Source organism: Colias croceus, chromosome 10 (assembly GCF_905220415.1).
Source record: "Colias croceus chromosome 10, ilColCroc2.1".
In the NCBI taxonomy this organism is placed as follows: Eukaryota; Metazoa; Arthropoda; class Insecta; order Lepidoptera; family Pieridae; genus Colias; species Colias croceus.
Window position 1 is genome coordinate 7,556,531 of NC_059546.1, and position 18,614 is coordinate 7,575,144.

The 18,614-nt window shown below is 32.6% G+C and overlaps 1 protein-coding gene across 1 annotated transcript in view; it reads left to right on the forward strand.

Moving 5' to 3' along the window:
* Window positions 1-18,614, forward strand: part of LOC123694872 (cadherin-99C) — a 155,204-nt gene that overhangs the window by 101,448 nt on the left and 35,142 nt on the right. The window contains exons 4-5 of the mRNA XM_045640474.1: window positions 12,324-12,409; window positions 18,154-18,219. Coding sequence (XP_045496430.1) covers window positions 12,328-12,409; window positions 18,154-18,219 — 148 coding nt within the window. The 5' untranslated portion in view covers window positions 12,324-12,327. The remainder of the gene's footprint in view (window positions 1-12,323; window positions 12,410-18,153; window positions 18,220-18,614) is intronic.

Sequence of the window (18,614 nt, forward strand, 5' to 3'; positions counted from 1 at the left end):
AAAGCCCGCTTTAGGCCTCCCCTTCGGGCAAAGCAGGCAATCGTAGGCTTTTAGTAATCTGTTAATAATTATTATATACTTTAACTTTTGAAAATTTAACCACTTAGCATTCAAAAGTATTTAGTAATGGAACTTTTTGCAAAAAAATAAATGGTTTAACTTCTTTTCAAACTTCATTTTTTTTAATTTTCCGGTAAGGTGCCCCCTTTGGGCCCACTTCCCCTACGTTTAATGTTTTTCTAAATATGTTGTCTCATTTATTACCAATTTTATTTAAGATGCTAGTGTTATACGTATCTTATATCTGGTGTTATAGCTTATATAGAGTTATATGTATGAAATCCCTGAAGAAGTGGGTGCAGTAACACAAACCTCATCGCTTCCCATTCGATCAACAAGGTTATAAAACCAATTGATTGCCAGTAAAGTAAAATCCTCAAACGACTAAAACGTCTACCCGATCTCAATAATTTGAAACGCATGTGCGAGCCCTCCATTAAAGTACGAAGTTGGCATAATTTTCCATTACTTCGGAATTTCAATTACCCAGTACGACTAATTGCGTATATCCGATACATTGGCTATAATTTAATGTTTATAATAAGTGTGGCTCGGTGCATTCTCAAACTGGTTTGTGGGCTCTTTGCTTCTTCTGATATACAACATTTTGCTTTCTAAACCCTATAGTTACGTTGCATTGAGTATTTAAACCGTATTTATTGCTAGCAACGTTATATTAGACCGTTGATTAAAATCACGGTACATGCTGTGTCATTTTCTTTCGATATCTCTTTTAAGGATGGCGTTTAGGTTTCATTATGGCGGCTGCGGCATGAGCTTTTAAAACGGTTGATGCTTTAATTGCTGTATATTTATTGTTTGGATTAGCTGCTTTTCTTGGATTGATATTTTAATTCTTAACAGTTAGGATATCCGCACTTTCTAAAGCTTTATTTAGTTTTTATTTTCGATGTCGTATCATTATCAAACATAACATATAGACATAAGTGCGTTGCAGACGCGTAATGGTAATTTTAATGCATTTGATACTTATTCATTTTAGAAATTTTAAAGTAAGTGCATAGCTATATTTCGTGTATTTTTATTCTACTTTGAAATGCTAGTGATAGCTAGTTGCATGTTGGCAATAAAAGCAAACAATATAAAATAGTATTAATGCAAGTATACGACCCGTCTCATTAACATTATCTTAATCGATATCTAGCGTTGAATAATAAAATGGTTGTTTGAATTCGGTAGTAAGAACCTTGATTAAATCTTGCGTATGATAATGACATCCATTGTATGACATTCCGAGCAACAACTTTCTTACGAAACTAAATCGATGTATTTTAGATAACGCAATAGTGTTTCTTTGAATATGAATCGTGAGTGTAGGAAGTTTTAATAGGTTATTATTTGAGTTTTCCCTTTGTCTTTGTTTCCCTATTTAAATATATATACTAATTGCTAAAGAATTAACAGTGTATTAAAATGTTATTATAAATTAATTGGATAGGTAACTCTTTTCGCATTTGTATCATAATTTATCAAATCTTAGAAATGTGTATTTTCAATGTTTAAATTGGTCCGCTTTGATCAGGAAGCCATTCAAGAATGTAGTTATGAAGCTATTCCAAATGTTTTATTTTCAACTTGAGAATAAATCTGCTATGTACCTACACAGGTATGGATAGTGCTAGATTCGAACCCTAACATAGCACAACATTGTTTTCACGTATCACGATTCCAAGCTAAATCCCGAGATTCCGAGGCTTGCACAATACCAATTGTCTCATCAATTTGTTAGCAAACACTATTGTTTATCGCAAAAGGGGATAAAATTAGAGTACAATGAACTGTAACTGTTCACGCTACCTGTACTGGGATAATGGGAGTAACTGGGATACGGAATGCTAAGCCTGTAACTGAGATGCCGTTTAGAAGATGTGTCTGTGCTTTCATTAAGTATATGCTAGGTATTATCCGCTTTCTAATAAATTTTTGTTGGAAAATTAATGAGCTCTACTTTACGATAGTATAATGTACTATAATCTAAAGTTTGATTGTAGTTAGGTATCTATACCTTCTATCAGAAGCCTATAACTGATTCTATATAGTATGATTTATCATACCATAACCTATAATTTAGCTATTTAGTATTTTAATGATACAATTAGCTTTACATTTCTTACTGTTGTATATTTTGTTATCAGACTATATAAATTAACTAGCTTACCGCCCGCGGCTTCGCCCGCTTTCTCTAAAACGATTTGAGATTTAAACTATCCTATCTCTCAAGTTGGATCGAACTGCACATGGTGTGCTAATTTTATTATAATCGGTTAAGTGGTTTAGGAGTCCATTGAGGACAAACATTGTGACACGAGATTTATATATATGTATATTAAGATATATAAGGCATATAAGTAACACAGATTATGTCCCAGTAGATAAAGAAGCAAAATATACAACCTAAATGCTGATTTGTCCAAATAAATTACTATTATTAGAACGCTACCTTACTTCAAACTGACTCATATAATTAAATATTTAATAGCAATTGAATTGCTGTGCACATTCACTCGATACATACAATGTGTGGTTAAATGCTAATGGAATAATACCTTAAATGGCGACTACAAGACGCATTAACGTAAACTAGCAGGTCATCTATAATACTAAACCTGGGTAGAAATCGGTACTATAGTTAAAGCTTTAGTATAAAAGATAGATCAAATAAGTTTTTGGATACTCAAACTCAAACATTTATTTATTCAATTAGACTTCTTTTAGAAGCACTTTCGAATCGTCATTACATATTTTTAACATTTACCACCGATTCGGAAAGCAGTATCTATGAAGAAGAACCGGCAAGATAAGAAGATTTTTATCTAGTTAAACGTATATTAAATGAATAAAGGGAAACTAGAAAAAATTTAAACGAAAAGAAGGAATTTATGACAGACAGTAACTTAAATTTGCTATAAAATTTTCTACAAAATTAAGCTCATAATTCATTTAATTTAATGTATGTAGTATTAAAAGTATCAAAAATATATGAACTAAACTTGTCAATAAATAGCTAATACAGGGGTTTACAGCATAATGCTATCGGAAGGAGTCTGATGAAGATGCAACTTCTTAGAACAGAAATAGAAAGTGATTCTACGAACTATATGAATAAAGACTCGTAAAAGAAGTTGCGTCAATACTGTTTGTTTTAAATGTAATATAACTTATTCTTTGAGTTAACCTATTAGAATAAAGAAATTAATAGTAACAGTAGTTGATTTTTCGTCTGATGTTAGGAAAATATTGGTTTCTTTTGCAACGATGTCTTTTTTGATAATCAGTTTAATAAGATTGTTATAGAAACTGCTACCTGATAATAGCCACAATAATAGCAGTCTCATATTCAGAAATGAACACATGATATTATTAGTGAAGTATCTTGAATTTATAAATTATAATATTTCGCCACTCACAATTACCCAAAATAATTATACTATTACATGATATTTATAACAGGTTTTATATTACACGAGAAAAAGCCATGGAGCGAGATCTATGCATGCCATGTGCGCACGTCAGAAAATATTCTCGTTGTAAATTCATCACCTGTCAGTTAAACTGGGGCCTTAGACAAACGTACGTAACGCCATGGAATAGAAACTGCTAACGCTAATTATTGACATAAGCTCATGACATTTTGGTAATGGTTCGATCACACTACCAACGACGCAGACGACCACGACCAAAGTTCCAATCTTGCCGAAATTTGTTCAAAATCAATATTAAAATCTCCCGTCATTCTGGTACTCAGGAATAAAAAAATTCGAGGTCAATTAATAAAAAGAAATAGGGTTTTTTGCGATTTTCGCCGAGACGGTAAGTTTATCATACAATCACTTGAACCAAAATTGTATATAATCTAATTATCTATAAAAAAGGTTAAATACATTTTTTTCTAGGAGCCACCGTTTCTATGAAAAACCTGTTTGTTTATCCATTGATCTCAAAATTTTTTTTTCCAAACACCAATACGACAGGTAATTCTTAAATTTCATTTTTAATTGTGTTTTGCACAATTTTATTTAATTGCGACTGGATGAAAATTTTGTTCGTGGTCGTCGTTGTCGTTGGTAGGGTGACCGAATCCTTATGCAAAACATCATACGCTTATGTCAATTTCTATCGATAGCGTATTCTATTCCTTGGCGTTTTGCCGTTTGGCTAAGGCCCGGACATGATTAAATCGGAATACATGAATGATTTACGATCCATTTATCTTTGTTTAATGTTTATCTAACGTATCATGTGAATCTGAGATTCTCTCCGTTGTAGATACGGAAGCGAATATTTAGACGGAGAAATTATAGATAATGCTCGTAGAAATATATCTGATGTATGATGTATGCGGTTGATAATTTATCAAACGGCTTCTGGAAGCAGCAAGCAGATCTGAAGTCATTTGAAACAACCTTTGTTCTATGCCTGTACCTATTACTGTCAACACTAGCTTCTATTCTCTGAAAAATACATTATTATTTATTACATTATACATGTAGTTTGTTAATTATAGATAATAATATGTTATATACATGGGTGAATAATTGATTATTGCCCAATAACTTTTAAACGATTGTTAATTTACTGCAAACAAGTAATTTCACATTAGCTAAATGTTTTCTTGATTAAAACATGCGTTAATTGCGTTTAGATAGGTAAATAGCTGATATACCATTTAGCATAGGTTTTTATAATATCGAGTAGTTGTTGAAGTTCAGTGACATGCCAATGTAATGGTGAAATGGTTCGGAAAAACAGTTCAACAAAATTATAAATTGAAATCGAGTTTACACTACTAAGGGATACTGGTATCTTTTTAAGGCATATACTAAAATTCATAAGTATTTCACGTGTTTTACTACAATCACTGACTAATTGCTTAGTGAATAAATGGGCAAGTAGCAACAGCCTTTGAACCAGACCAAAAGTTTGCGGTGTGAAGTTTTCTAATTTTATGTAAGTACTCTATTTAAATGTTATGGTAAATAAATTACTCATAGTTAAATTTCTGCTGATGATAAAATATGATGGTTCATAAAAAAACCATTCTATAAAGTAGGCGGTGAAACGCAACCTGAATTAAACAGTTAAGTAGATTTTGTTGCCAGCAAATGAAAATAGGCGTGAACATACTTCAGGCTTATCCCGATCTAGATCTCGCGTGTTGATTCAATCTAGGCTGTAATGAGATCCTTAGACCGCAGATATACTAGATAGTAATAGCCTTTGTTGAGTCCTATGTGTCAATAATTGAGTAAGTTAATCAAGCTACCAAAGATCGATCGCGTGGTGATCCTTAATTACGTATTGAAATGTGAAGTTACTGTTTAGAATGTTGATGACATTGCAGTTTAGATGGTTTTAAGATAAATGTTGGTAACCGTGTGAATGTGGTATGGTTTAGACATTTTAAAAGCGATAAAAATAAGATGCGTGATATTTTGATTTAAAGAATTGACTTTATTTAAATAAGAAGGTCATTTCACCGGTTTTTACCATGTGCCTTCCAGATCAGATCTCCTATATTTCTCAATCCATCCATTTATTTTGCATATAGAAGCATAATAGTGAAGGTATCACAGTGCGTCTTAAAATGAGCCTATTTGGTATTATTTGGTATCACAGTGCGTCTTAAAATGAGCCTATTTGGTATTATTTGGTATTACAAAGGTATAAATGTTAATTTTGACGTAAATAATCTTAAAGCATCAAAGTTTTCAAGTGCTGATAACTCTGATAATAATCTTTAAAACTATCCAATATATCAATTAAATTGTGCTTACAAAATGTTTAATTTGAATAGTATTAGATTTATAACATATCGCGATAAAGATGCTGGCACGATCGTGGTTTGACCTGTTGCACTTCACCAGATGAAGTTATTTCGTAAGTCATGCACAGAGGATGCACACTTTCACGATTATATTTAGGTTCATTTAAATACTTGCTTTGCGTCCGCGGCTTCGCTCGCGTTTTCAAAGAAAAACCCGCATAGTTCCCGTTCCCGTGGGATTTCCGGGATAAAACCTATCCTATGTGTTAACCTTAGTTAACATCTATATGTGTGCCAAATTTCATTGTAATCGGTTTAGTAGTATTTGCGTGAACAAGTGACAAACATACACATACACATCCATCCTCAAAAACTTTCGCATTTATAATATTAGTAGGATTTGTATTTGTTTATAAACTTGAAGTATTTTTCTACTTTCACATCAAAGTTATAATATCTAATTTATCATAAATAGCTGGATGAAGATGTATGCTATTCTTATTTTATTCATCTTTAGTATTTATGAGATGACATCGTGAGTTACAGCATCTCTATTTTCCTGTATCATAAATTTGATTATGACTACCGTTACTTAACAATATATCATGTTCTTTTGTTTATTTAAGCAATATTATGCATATGATAAATATTTATAAAGGAATATCAAAAATCTATGATATGTCGTTAAAGCCGCATTGGTCCCTTGTTCATTCATTCTATGGCCAACGATAAAATCTGTAGACGGAATGTTATTTATTACCAAACTACTTACTGGCTGACATTATTTACATTGCTAATACTTTTTCATACTAAATCATTTCAACTTTTTATAGACGAGTCGTGTTTGCGGTATTCGAAGGCTTGTGACGAAATCCTCGGATATGGCAGCATAAACATAAACTTTGACGTAACAAAATCGACTTTATTAGCAGTAACATAAAGTACTTTGTTTTATGGGGAGTTAGGAAACCACCTGTCTGTCGAAAGATCAAAGAACTTTAATCTTTCGTTCCCATTCATTTGAAAAGAACCTTAGTTTACAAATCGCGTAGTTTACGGGTAATTGAATAAGTTCGCGATTTACTAAATGCCAAATCGATCGACATTTACGCTATCTGTATCACGAGTTTATAACATTTTAGACAAAGGCGTTGTCCCTTCGGTTCTCATGTAGATATTTAGCTGTTACATTTAGCACGGTTTGCAATTAGAAAATTTTGCTATGATTTATACGTACAAGCACTTCGATATTATACCTACGTTATGTTGGTCTATTTCGAAGTCGTATTGTGAAATTACTAACGATATTTGGTTTAACATTTTGTTTAGCGTTCTGTTTTAAATATCACGTTTAGTATTATCTTGTTTGGTTTAACATGAATATTGTGAATGAAGAAATTCTATATTTATCTATAAAAGATGCTGTATTTTTATAATAATTAAAGCAAGACCACATAGAAAATCTCTAACGATCCAACCTACGATTAATCTTGTTATAGATGTATATAATCACACCTTCTGTTGAGTTGGTCACGGTAAGATTAAAGGAAAAAATGTTGACACACAACTACCCACATTAGAAAAACATTCCAAATCCGTCTTTAATCCCTTTAATGTTCAATAATCACAACCAAAAGCAAGCCTGTTCCATTTACTCTTTAACACGACATTAATGCAGTTCAAAGATTTATTCGTGCGGTGAACGGACAAAATCTATGACAGGGTGTACCGTAACACTTGCATAATGAACTGGGATGTGTGTGGGCCATTATAATAAGGACGGTATCAGCCGTTAGCTAAGCCGATAAGAGATAACGGGACCGTGAAGGAGGAGCGGGATGCTTTGATTTACGGTATTGGAATTCTAGTGTAAATTGGTTGAGTGAAATAAGTGGACGACTTCTTGGACTATGGTTAAGATTTTGGTGGTATTATCCTGTGATTGTTTGAAATGATGATTCTAATTAATGTTTTTCCGTGTATGCTTATGGAATCATGATGAGTATGGTTTCTGAACTTTACATCGCGGATGTCAAACGAAACTAGATTTATGGAAAGTATTTTAATTTTTTATGTGAAAGGAAAACGTTGATTGTGTAAGTGCAATGTCGCGTACATTTCTGTTTGTGATGAATTCAATAGGTAAAAATGCAGAATATGAGCGCCTCTTTTAAGTTTGAGGTAAAAAATAATCTCTAAAAAGGAGTCAAAGTCGCAATAAAGATAAATTTGACACAGTTCAAGGAGTTAATAAAAAAGATACAAGATAATATTCTCGTGTGAAAAACTGCATCCGTAATTGGCGTGCGTGACTGTCGCTCATAAAATAACATGCTATCAACAATTTTATCCTTAGATTTTAACTCAGTGTTCTGTGGTAAAAGGATTCTGTGAAGAACATTTTTTGGTAACTGATCTTATTTGCTCAGAGTTTTGAAGCAGAGAAGACGAAGACAAAGAAGAGGATTTCTTGGGCATTAAAAGAGAAAGGCTGTGTGGTTCGCTTTTGCATTTATCTATTATCAGAAATGAAATGAATATACAACAAGATATTTTGTGTTAGATGGCATTTAGTTATTAACTTAGTGATACATTTATCAAGTTTTTAATCATCCTCATTTTGTTTTTATTTAATTTTATTTAAATCGGAAGAAAAGATTGCTTTACAAATGATACAACTAAAAAGTACGTTCAAACATTCACTTCCTGATAGCATGGTATTTCAATGCAAAGATCATCTTTAGTTGTAGGAGTGAAACCGCTAGAACAATAGGGAATAACGGCTGTGGTTCATTCCTATCAAAATTATAGCTTATACTTTTCATTGTAACTGGACAATGTGGTTACTTCATCCAAGCCTTCGTAATAAAGGTTTGAAAATATGAGTGGGCGCTTTTGAGATGGTACCTCGCGTTTTAACTTGGTATAGTCTTGATGGTAACGGATCTTATAGGGTTAATTCTTACAGATATATTTTAACAAAGAATTTAAAAGACATATATAGATAAGCGCTTCTGCAATCGCAATAATAATGATTATTAACTTTATGGTACAATTTTACCATAAATTACTACTACTAAATACGTAATTTTAGTTTGTATATATTACTAGCGGTCCGCCCCGGCTTCGCCCGTGGTACATGTTTACGTTTTCTCTACAGAAGATCCATCCTCGTACTTCAAGAAATATAATGAAAAAAGAATTATCGAAATCGGTTCAGCCGTTCTCGAGTTATGCGCTTACCAACACATTTTGCGATTCATTTTTATATATAAGATTAAATTGTATATCAGAAAGAAACGAAACGAATTACGAACTCGGTGACAAAATTTGGACCCCAAAGATTTTTAAATAAATTACACTTTGTTGTTTACAAAGCTCAGCGGATAAAACTATATAATCGGATTGAAAGGGCTGAACCTAAATCAGCTTAATAGGGACTAAGCTTTAGATCCTCTTCAAGGATAAAACCAAGCATTTTCCTATGTTAAAACGGTTTATCCGCATTTTATAAAATAACTAGCTTTCCGCCCGCGGTTTCGCCCGCGTTTTCAAAGAAAAACCCGTTCCCGTAGGATTTCCGGGATAAAACCTATTCTATGTCCATTCTCGGGTATCAAAATATCTTTATACCAAATTTCATGCAAATTGGTTCAGTAGTTAAGGCGTGATTGAGTAACAGACAGACAGACAGAGTTACTTTCGCATTTTTATAATATTAGTATGGATAAATCTCCTGTATACTATTCTATGTAGAGATTATTTAGTTCACACTTCCCTTTAAACTCCGTCCTTTGTAATGACGAATTTTTTAAATAAAATTTATTAATATCAAACTTAATACCCATTGCCCTCGGTTATGATAAAAGGTACCTCACCTATCGTCTATCAATACCAAATCCTCCTCTTTTGAAGTCGGTTGAAAATAAAGTAGTGCTTAACTAAAAATCCCTTTAAATTTTACTATGATTAAGTATATTTTACTAGATTGACAACATTCCTCGTTACAGCATTTCTAAGGAACTACAGCACCGTTGGAATTGCATGGATTCCAAGCTATGTAAATACGACGGGTGGCATATTAATGCTACGTGTCGTGTGTATAATCCGGCTTATTTCTATATCACTGATATGGATCGGTGGATAATAGAAAACGGAGAGATGGAGAATTTTTTCTTCGGTTGTGTTATAGCAAATTTTGAGTGCAAAAATGTGTGTGTTATAATACCTTATTTTTTAGTTTAATTATGAACCTGGGAGGATTTATTTACAACTCGAAGGCTTTGTAACTTTTCTTATGTAATGATAATGTGGTTGAATTAGAATTTAGAGTACCTTACTCCATAACTACCAGTGTACGTTAAAATAAGGTAAAAATTATCTATAATATAAAAATGAATCCCAAAATGTGTTGGTAAGCGCATAACTTTAGAACAGCTAAACCGATTTCTTTAATTCTTTTTTTATTATATTCCTTGAAGTACGAGGATGGTTCTTATGTAGAGAAAACGTGAATATGTACCACGGGCGAAGCCGGGGCGGACCGCTAGTTGTATATAAATATTTATAGAGTTAGTAACATTAGAAACAAGTCTTTACACCTTAAAACTAGTAAAGTGCTATACGTCCCGCCCCTTTATAATATAAGATAGTTAACATTTCATGATTTAATAGACTAGATAATGTCTAGGCAACCTGACTGGAACTAGATTCCACTTTTTGCCGAGTTATATGGACTACTTTTAAACGGACAGAGGAGCGGACATATAACTCGTTTGTTACTTTTTGTAGAAATGTAATGAGTTCTCTTTAGAGATATTAAAGTAAAATCTATGAATCTTCAACGGGTTGTTGTCATGTGACGTCATTATAACTGAGGGGCGTACTACTGTACGTAAAAAATATATATTGTGCCTTCAATTACGAATACCTTGTTAGAAATTTATTGGGGATCTTTATGACCTCAAATATTTGCCTTCAAAATGTAAAGCAACTTTTACATATTATAAACATTGTACACTTTCCGATTTCATATGCAACATTTATTTCGAAATATGTTACGTTAACCGTCTTCCGATTCTAATTCGCAACGAATAATTGGCAAGTCGGAAATCTAAATAGCCCGTAATAAACATCGATTAATCTAACGTACGTAGCATGTAAATTGCGATAGAAACAGCTTTATTTCCCATAACCCTATCGCCCATACACCGGAGAGGTCATCCAAACACATCCATATTACCAGCTTAGCAAACACTAAGCCGATATTATCTAGGAATAAGGAAACCTCACAATGCTGCTATAAAATCGTAGCACTATATATAAAATTGTAATCCGCTAATTATATTACAAGAAGTAGAAAATGGATTTACCGTAATGTCCGGTCAAGGGTCCCCATTTGTTAATGTTGGTAATTAGATTAATACTCTGCGAACGCAGTGATTTAGTTTATTTATAGATTTGTCACGTTGGTGTTAAGACTTAAGATATTTCCTTAATTTAATTTAGAGCACGTGGTTGTGTTCGTGCTTTATAATGCACGATTAATCGGCTTATGTTCTTACGTGAGTGAATTGTTTATGTAATATTTGTGTGAGTCTTATATTGTTATTGTTTTTCATGATATAATAAAAATTGTATGTGAATTATGATCCCCGATGTGAATATTAGGTACTTAATTAATTTGAGTTATTTATTTCATGTTAATCTTAATAAAATATAAATTAAGATTTGAAATGAAAATGAAATATCAAATGAGACTAATGCCACTATTTTTACTTATTTATAATTTTAGTGGTTTATCTTGTTTTCATCTAAGCCTTTATTAAATACTAGCTTCCGCCCGCGACTCCGTCCGCGCGGATGTCGGTCTTCGCGTGGATGGTTTATTTCTCCATTTTGAGAAACTCTGACATTGACATCTTATAAAATATATCTATTGGATACAAATACGGCTAGACCTAGGTATAATAATACGCAACTTGTGTTCGCGGTATAATTATACCAAGTTTCATCGAAATCGAACCGTTAGTTTTCACGTGATGCCTTCACAGACAGACAGACAGACAGACAGACAGACAGACAGACAGACAAAAATTGTTTTAATCACATATTTGGGTTTGGTATCGATCCAGTAACACCCCCTGGTATTTATTTTTTCAATATTTGAATGTACAGAATTGACCCTCCTACAGATTTATTATATGTATGTATAGATTGAAATGTTAAATGATGATAATGATGCAAATACTATTAATGGCTGTTAATTCTAAATAATAAATTGCTATTGAATCTCTACAGAGCTTTCACCTGCATCTCGTAATTTCCTACGATAGAATAATTGTAAATTATTATTGAAATATTTTACTTTTACCCTCGACTATGCATATATGCTGGAAGTACTATTGACGTATGTATATTGAACCTTATTGATAAGGGAATAAAATACAAAATTAAATGTATTTTTATATTGTTACAGTGAGATGGCGCGGTGGAGCGCGCTGACGCAGCAATGGACAGTTTGGTTTCTTATTATCTTTCTACACGGAGTTTTGGCTACACCTGGTAAGCATATTTTTTTTATATATTACAAAATAGTATTTATTGTCATCATTTGATTGTTTTATTATAAATGATTACTCATAATGTAAATAAATTTACCACCTGTTGATTCAATAGACCTTTCTTCTTGAAGCGATATTATTTACAAATATTAAGAAATTGATATTTTTTGTTTTATGGCATTCAAATGCTTTATGAATATAAATTTATAAAGAATGGAAAAAATTCAGGAATGGCGCGAAAGGACGCGGGTTCGAGTCCCGCCTCGTGATCGAATTTTTTCTATTCTTTATAAATTCATAAATATTAAGAAAGTTAAAAGGTGAAGAAAGTCTAGAATATGTTTTAGATCATTTACCTACATATGAACTACCTAATAATTTAAAACGTTGAAGTACCGTATTTTTTTTATTTAATCTAGCTATGAAATATATTAATATTAGTTTCCTAGGTAGGTACCTATACAATATTAGTTTCATATGATTAATATTAATACTCAAACAATTCCTTTCACCTCATTCTATGGTAATATACAATAGTAGCACAATGCTTTTGTTTATTATAAACAAATAGTGGACAATCAAACTTTGCAATGTATTGTTATTGTGGATAGGTTTAATATGTTGAATATTTACAAATAGCATATGGAAAATAATACATTGTTTGTATGGTGGTATTATTAACATTTGCAAAATTATACACATTTGCAAGTAACATATATCTATTATTTTTTAGAATTGATAAAGTTGACTCATTACAGTTATTCAATTTACGAGTACTAGTTTATAAGAAAATAATATTGCTTCTGATTCTTTAAAGCAAGTTCTTATCCTTTAATCCTATAAAACTTTGTATCTATGTTAAATAAAAATCAAGATCGCTTTATAAATACCAGCATAACATTATAAACAAACAGACAACTTTTACAATCCATTTAAAAGTCATTTACAAAGGTTTTAAAAACCTTATTCCGGTCGTTAAAACAGCTTCTTCCTTCTAGGAAATCTAAAAGATTAGGCTAAAACTTATCAAATGATCTGCCGTTTTTGTAAATTACTGTAAGGAATTTAGTTCGTATAGAATGTTATCTCGTTGTTATGTAGAACCTGCTTCCTTGTATAGTAAATCACCAAAAAGCCACAATTGGTACTTACTTTAGTACAAACAATCAGATAGGTGAAGACATGAGTGCTGATGTTAGCTTTTGTGATTTTCACATAGGATTTAATTATTTTATTTTTATTATTTTTAAGTATTAAAAATTATTTTGTCTACTGAAAATGTATGTTCCAATTCACTGTTTTTTCAAAGATATAATTAACTAGATTTCCGCCCGCGGCTTCGCCCGCGTTTGCAAAGGAAAACCCGCATAGTTCCCGTTCCCGTGGTATTTCCGGGATAAAAACTATCCTATGTGTTAATCCAAGTTACCCTCTATATGTGTGCTAAATTTCATTGTAATCGGTTCAGTAGTTTTTACGTGAAAGAGTAACAAACATCCATACATCCATACTTACAAACTTTCGCCTTTATAATAAATATTAGATGAATTTATGAAAATTTCAAATTTGTCATGATCGCAACTCGCAACATAAATTTGATTACAATGTAGGTACAATTATTATAACGTAGGCAAACATTTTTCCTAGTTTTGGAGCTAATAATAGTTGGCTATTTACACACATTGAGAAATGCCATCATAGTTATTAAATTAAATTCCCTTTATTACATAATGTAACAGTGTCGATACTATCTCCACAATTTGCCAAACGAGAATCTTGTTATGCGCCTAATTAATTACTAGATAGTGAAACTAATAACAAGCACGCAATTTACCAAATCAGTACTTGTTACATTATATACTTTAGTTACTTCTTTATATGGCTATTCAAGAAATGTATAGAAATTTTAATTTCATATCGTTAATATATGTCCCAATAAATGTGGTTTGAAATACGTGTTTTTGCTTATTTGGCTTGGTCAATAGAACGTAAAATTTAATTAGGATTTCTTACTATATTTGTTTATTTCGGTATACGAAAGAACTCGTAAATGTTTCCTTGTACGTGTGAAACGTACGTACGGTATACATAATTAAAGGTTAATTGTTAATTGCTCTGGTTAGTGGATTGTTAACCTTTTTAATTTTCTCTATTATTTCACACAAGCCGAATTTCCTACATGTGTACTATGATGACATATTAGATGTCCTTGGTTCCTTGATACCTCCTTGGTTCTACGTTCTTTTCGCACCTTGTGTAGGTTCAGAGCCCGTTAGCAAATATAACAAACAAGTACACAAAAAACTATGTATTTGCCTTTTATAAGTAAGTTGAGGTACATGCGTCATCGGTGACGATATTCCGATTTTGTGTCGGTAAAAAAAAATAAAACTAATGAATTTGATGATGTTCTGGGAAGGTTCTGGTACAACATCACATATCATTAATATATGGAATAAATCCTGATGAACAAACGGTAACCTATTAAAAACTCGAATTTCTATTACCCGAATCTTAAAACCCCGAAAACGGTTGTTAGAACTTTTAAAAGACAGATGTAATGAATGACAAATTTTTAAAATTCCTTTTTTAATTGCCCAGATGAATCGATTTCCAGATGCACCAAAACCAGATTTTTAAAAAGTATTTTTTTGTTTCCCGTATTCTCATAATACAGATCTCATTATACCAGATTCTCCGAATACTTTTTTTTGTTTCCCATCGTACCATTTTCCAAATAAACTATTGCCAAATTTTCATAATCTTTTTATTTGGTTCCCATATAATCGTATAACAGATAAACTATTGCCAGATTTTCATAATATTTTTATTTGATTTCCATACAATCGTGATTATACCTTTACTATCGACTGAAAATAAACATTGTCAGTAAGTAAATTTATTGTTTTACTTGCCCATTACAGAAAGGTTTAAGTGTCAAATTCGACTCAGTAGGTTAGGTTAGGTTTGAACCGTGACCCCCCATGCACGAGCCGAGCGAGCGAAGCGAGCGTGCCGCGGCAGCGGCCGGCGAGTGCCAGAACCGACTCGCTATTGTTTTACTTGCCCATTACAGAAAGGTTTAAGTGTCAAATTCGACTCAGTAGGTTAGGTTAGGTTTGAACCGTGACCCCCCATGCACGAGCCGAGCGAGCGAAGCGAGTGTGCCGCGGCAGCGGCCGGCGAGTGCCAGAACCGACTCGCTATTGTTTTACTTGCCCATTACAGAAAGGTTTAAGTGTCAAATTCGACTCAGTAGGTTAGGTTAGGTTTGAACCGTGACCCCCCATGCACGAGCCGAGCGAGCGAAGCGAGCGTGCCGCGGCAGCGGCCGGCGAGTGCCAGAACCGACTCGCTATTGTTTTACTTGCCCATTACAGAAAGGTTTAAGTGTCAAATTCGACTCAGTAGGTTAGGTTAGGTTTGAACCGTGACCCCCCATGCACGAGCCGAGCGAGCGAAGCGAGCGTGCCGCGGCAGCGGCCGGCGAGTGCCAGAACCGACTCGCTATTGTTTTACTTGCCCATTACAGAAAGACTTAAGTGTCTAATTCGACTCAGTAGGTTAGGTTAGGTTTGAACTGTGACCCCCTGGAAGGATTTCGTTTCGCTGGATATCGTTTATTTGAATTTCAAAAATCTAGACATTGTTTGTCTGGATATCAATTAACTGTATTTCAAAAATTTGTGTTTTAAAAATCTGGCTTTCGTGCATATGGATTACGGTCATCTGGATTTTGTGCATTTAGATTTCGTACGTCTGGAACCCATTCGTCTGGATTGTAAAACGTCGTACAAATGAAGAAATGGGTAAATGAAATTCGGAGTTACGATTATTTGGCAAACAAAACTTCGAAATTTTGAAATTCGGGGTTATGAAAAAATGTCCAAACGTTTTCTGGATTATGATATTCGGAATATTAAAATTCGAGATTAAGATAGGTAACCGAACAAACAGATTTCATCGACGAGGTCGCAGTCATTCTATTGATGAGCGTATCTTCTATTTCTATATACTTCTTGGCAAATTTATTTGACTGTGTCTCTGTTCTTATAGCCTAGTGAAAGGCTTGATCATTAACAATTAGTTGGCCACAATGCAAAAAACCTGTTACATTCTTCTAGTTACAATTTATTAAGCACCTGTTTTAAACAAGGCTGATTTATTGAACGCGTTCGATGTATTTATCACAGTTAACAGCTTGTCGATATAATTAATTGTATATTAACGTAGATACCCTTTAGCACATAATGCTACCACTTAATGGTCCACACCCAACGCGATGACGTATAACTTTTTAATTGAAAGTTTCTCAGACACACCCGCTGTCATGTGTCATACAACTGAAGTTGGCGGGAAATGAATCGGCTTTTTTGAGGTTATGCTAATTTAAGCAGAGTGATAATGAAGCTCATTAAAGTTCTGTTTTAGTTTTAGAAAATACGTGAAATAGCTTCTGGCTAATATGCTAATATGTTAACTTACCAAAATTATAAAATTTTTACTAATTCAAGTTTTTCATCAATGGTCCAGAGCAGCTTTCTGTTATTAAAGAACTGTAAAATAACATCTACGCATTATTTTACTGTTTCTATATGTAGTAACGTATATCATTTCTTGTAAGCTATAACTCTATGAAGTGTGTAAACATCGTGCTTTTCTGTTGCTTATTGTTTTTTCCTTTTACTTTCAGCGCTTTTACTTCTATTCCTATGCAGCATGCATAGGAATAGAAGTAAAACGTAATTTCTTAAAAGTTAAATTACTTTGGAAAGGGAACATTACAGAAATTAATATCTATTTTAAAGTCGTAGATAAATAATTCATTAGCTGCTAATAGATGTGATTAATTCTAATAAGTAGGTAATTACAGGTGTAATGTTTATGTTCATCCGGACACGACTTGAAGTGATAGTGATTGCGCCTATTTCAGTATTAATGGTTTGTGGGTTAATGTGTTTTGAAACTAGTATGCTGTTTGTTTTGAGCCTAACTAGGAACTAAATATTTAATATGAAAGCTTGTACTATTACAATAGCAGAAGTTCTATGTCACCTTACTTCATATCCTTTAGGAGGTTTGTCCTAAATTCAGCAAAATAATCGTAGATAAATATTTCATAAGCGCGAATTCCAGTGACATGTCTTTTAATATAAAAAAGGAATGGAAAAAATATTGTTGTAAAGTCACAGTATCTAGGTACCTATTTGATAAAAAAATATTAAGAGAAGGTGTGAGTGATGATGTTTCTTGTTCTGAGACCTTAAAAACGTACAGCTTTATCTTATTAGATATTTACATCGATGCCACCGATGTAAATTATTGAGTTAATTAAAATACCGAGGTGGAATGTTTTTGTGCATAAACTATAAAACTTTTGCATTGCCCAGGCATCGTTAAATTTGCGTAACCCATAATTTAAAATATCAATAAAAACCATGGCTGCTCATATAACTATATTATGTCGTCATGCAATTTGAAAATATTAAGAACCCGTACTCAATGATGATTACGATTATAATTACTTAATGGATCCATTTTCTTAATGGACATTATTAATAATTACCAAATAATATTGATGTAGGCCTCTGAAGACTATGTAAAAACACAATTTATTAAGATCGCCATAAGGGCGAAATTTGATCTCTTACCATCTATGAAATCTGATCTTGGTATTCTTGGCAAAAAGGTATAATTTTTATTTATTTATTTATAAGCATTTCAAGTGAGATTTTCTTATTCCAGGACCGTGCGAGGTTGAAACGGGACAATCCAGTATCATAGTAGATATAGAAGAAAGCAGAGGTGATCGTGAGTATTCATTTTATTCTTCTGTTTTAAAGCAATAAAAATTATTCTGTTTGAGTAATGAAATAAAGTAGGAGAACGGTACATCCAAATAACAAGGTGATAAATAATAATGTAAATTACACATAGCAAACATGAATATTTAAAATCAAAACATTATTTGTAAAATAAATAATTTAATTTATTTAATTAAAATTAAACATGCAAGTGCAGCCGTGCGGATAGAGGCAGTGTGTCTGTCAGTATCATTTTAGTTTTATTTGGACAAGATAAAAAAAATCAATCTAATATTTTTTATGAGTCACAATACAAATGATTCTTACGAATATTGATTATAGCATTCGTAAATACAAAACGGATTCTTAGAAATCGTTTGAACCTTTGTCATTGCATAAAAA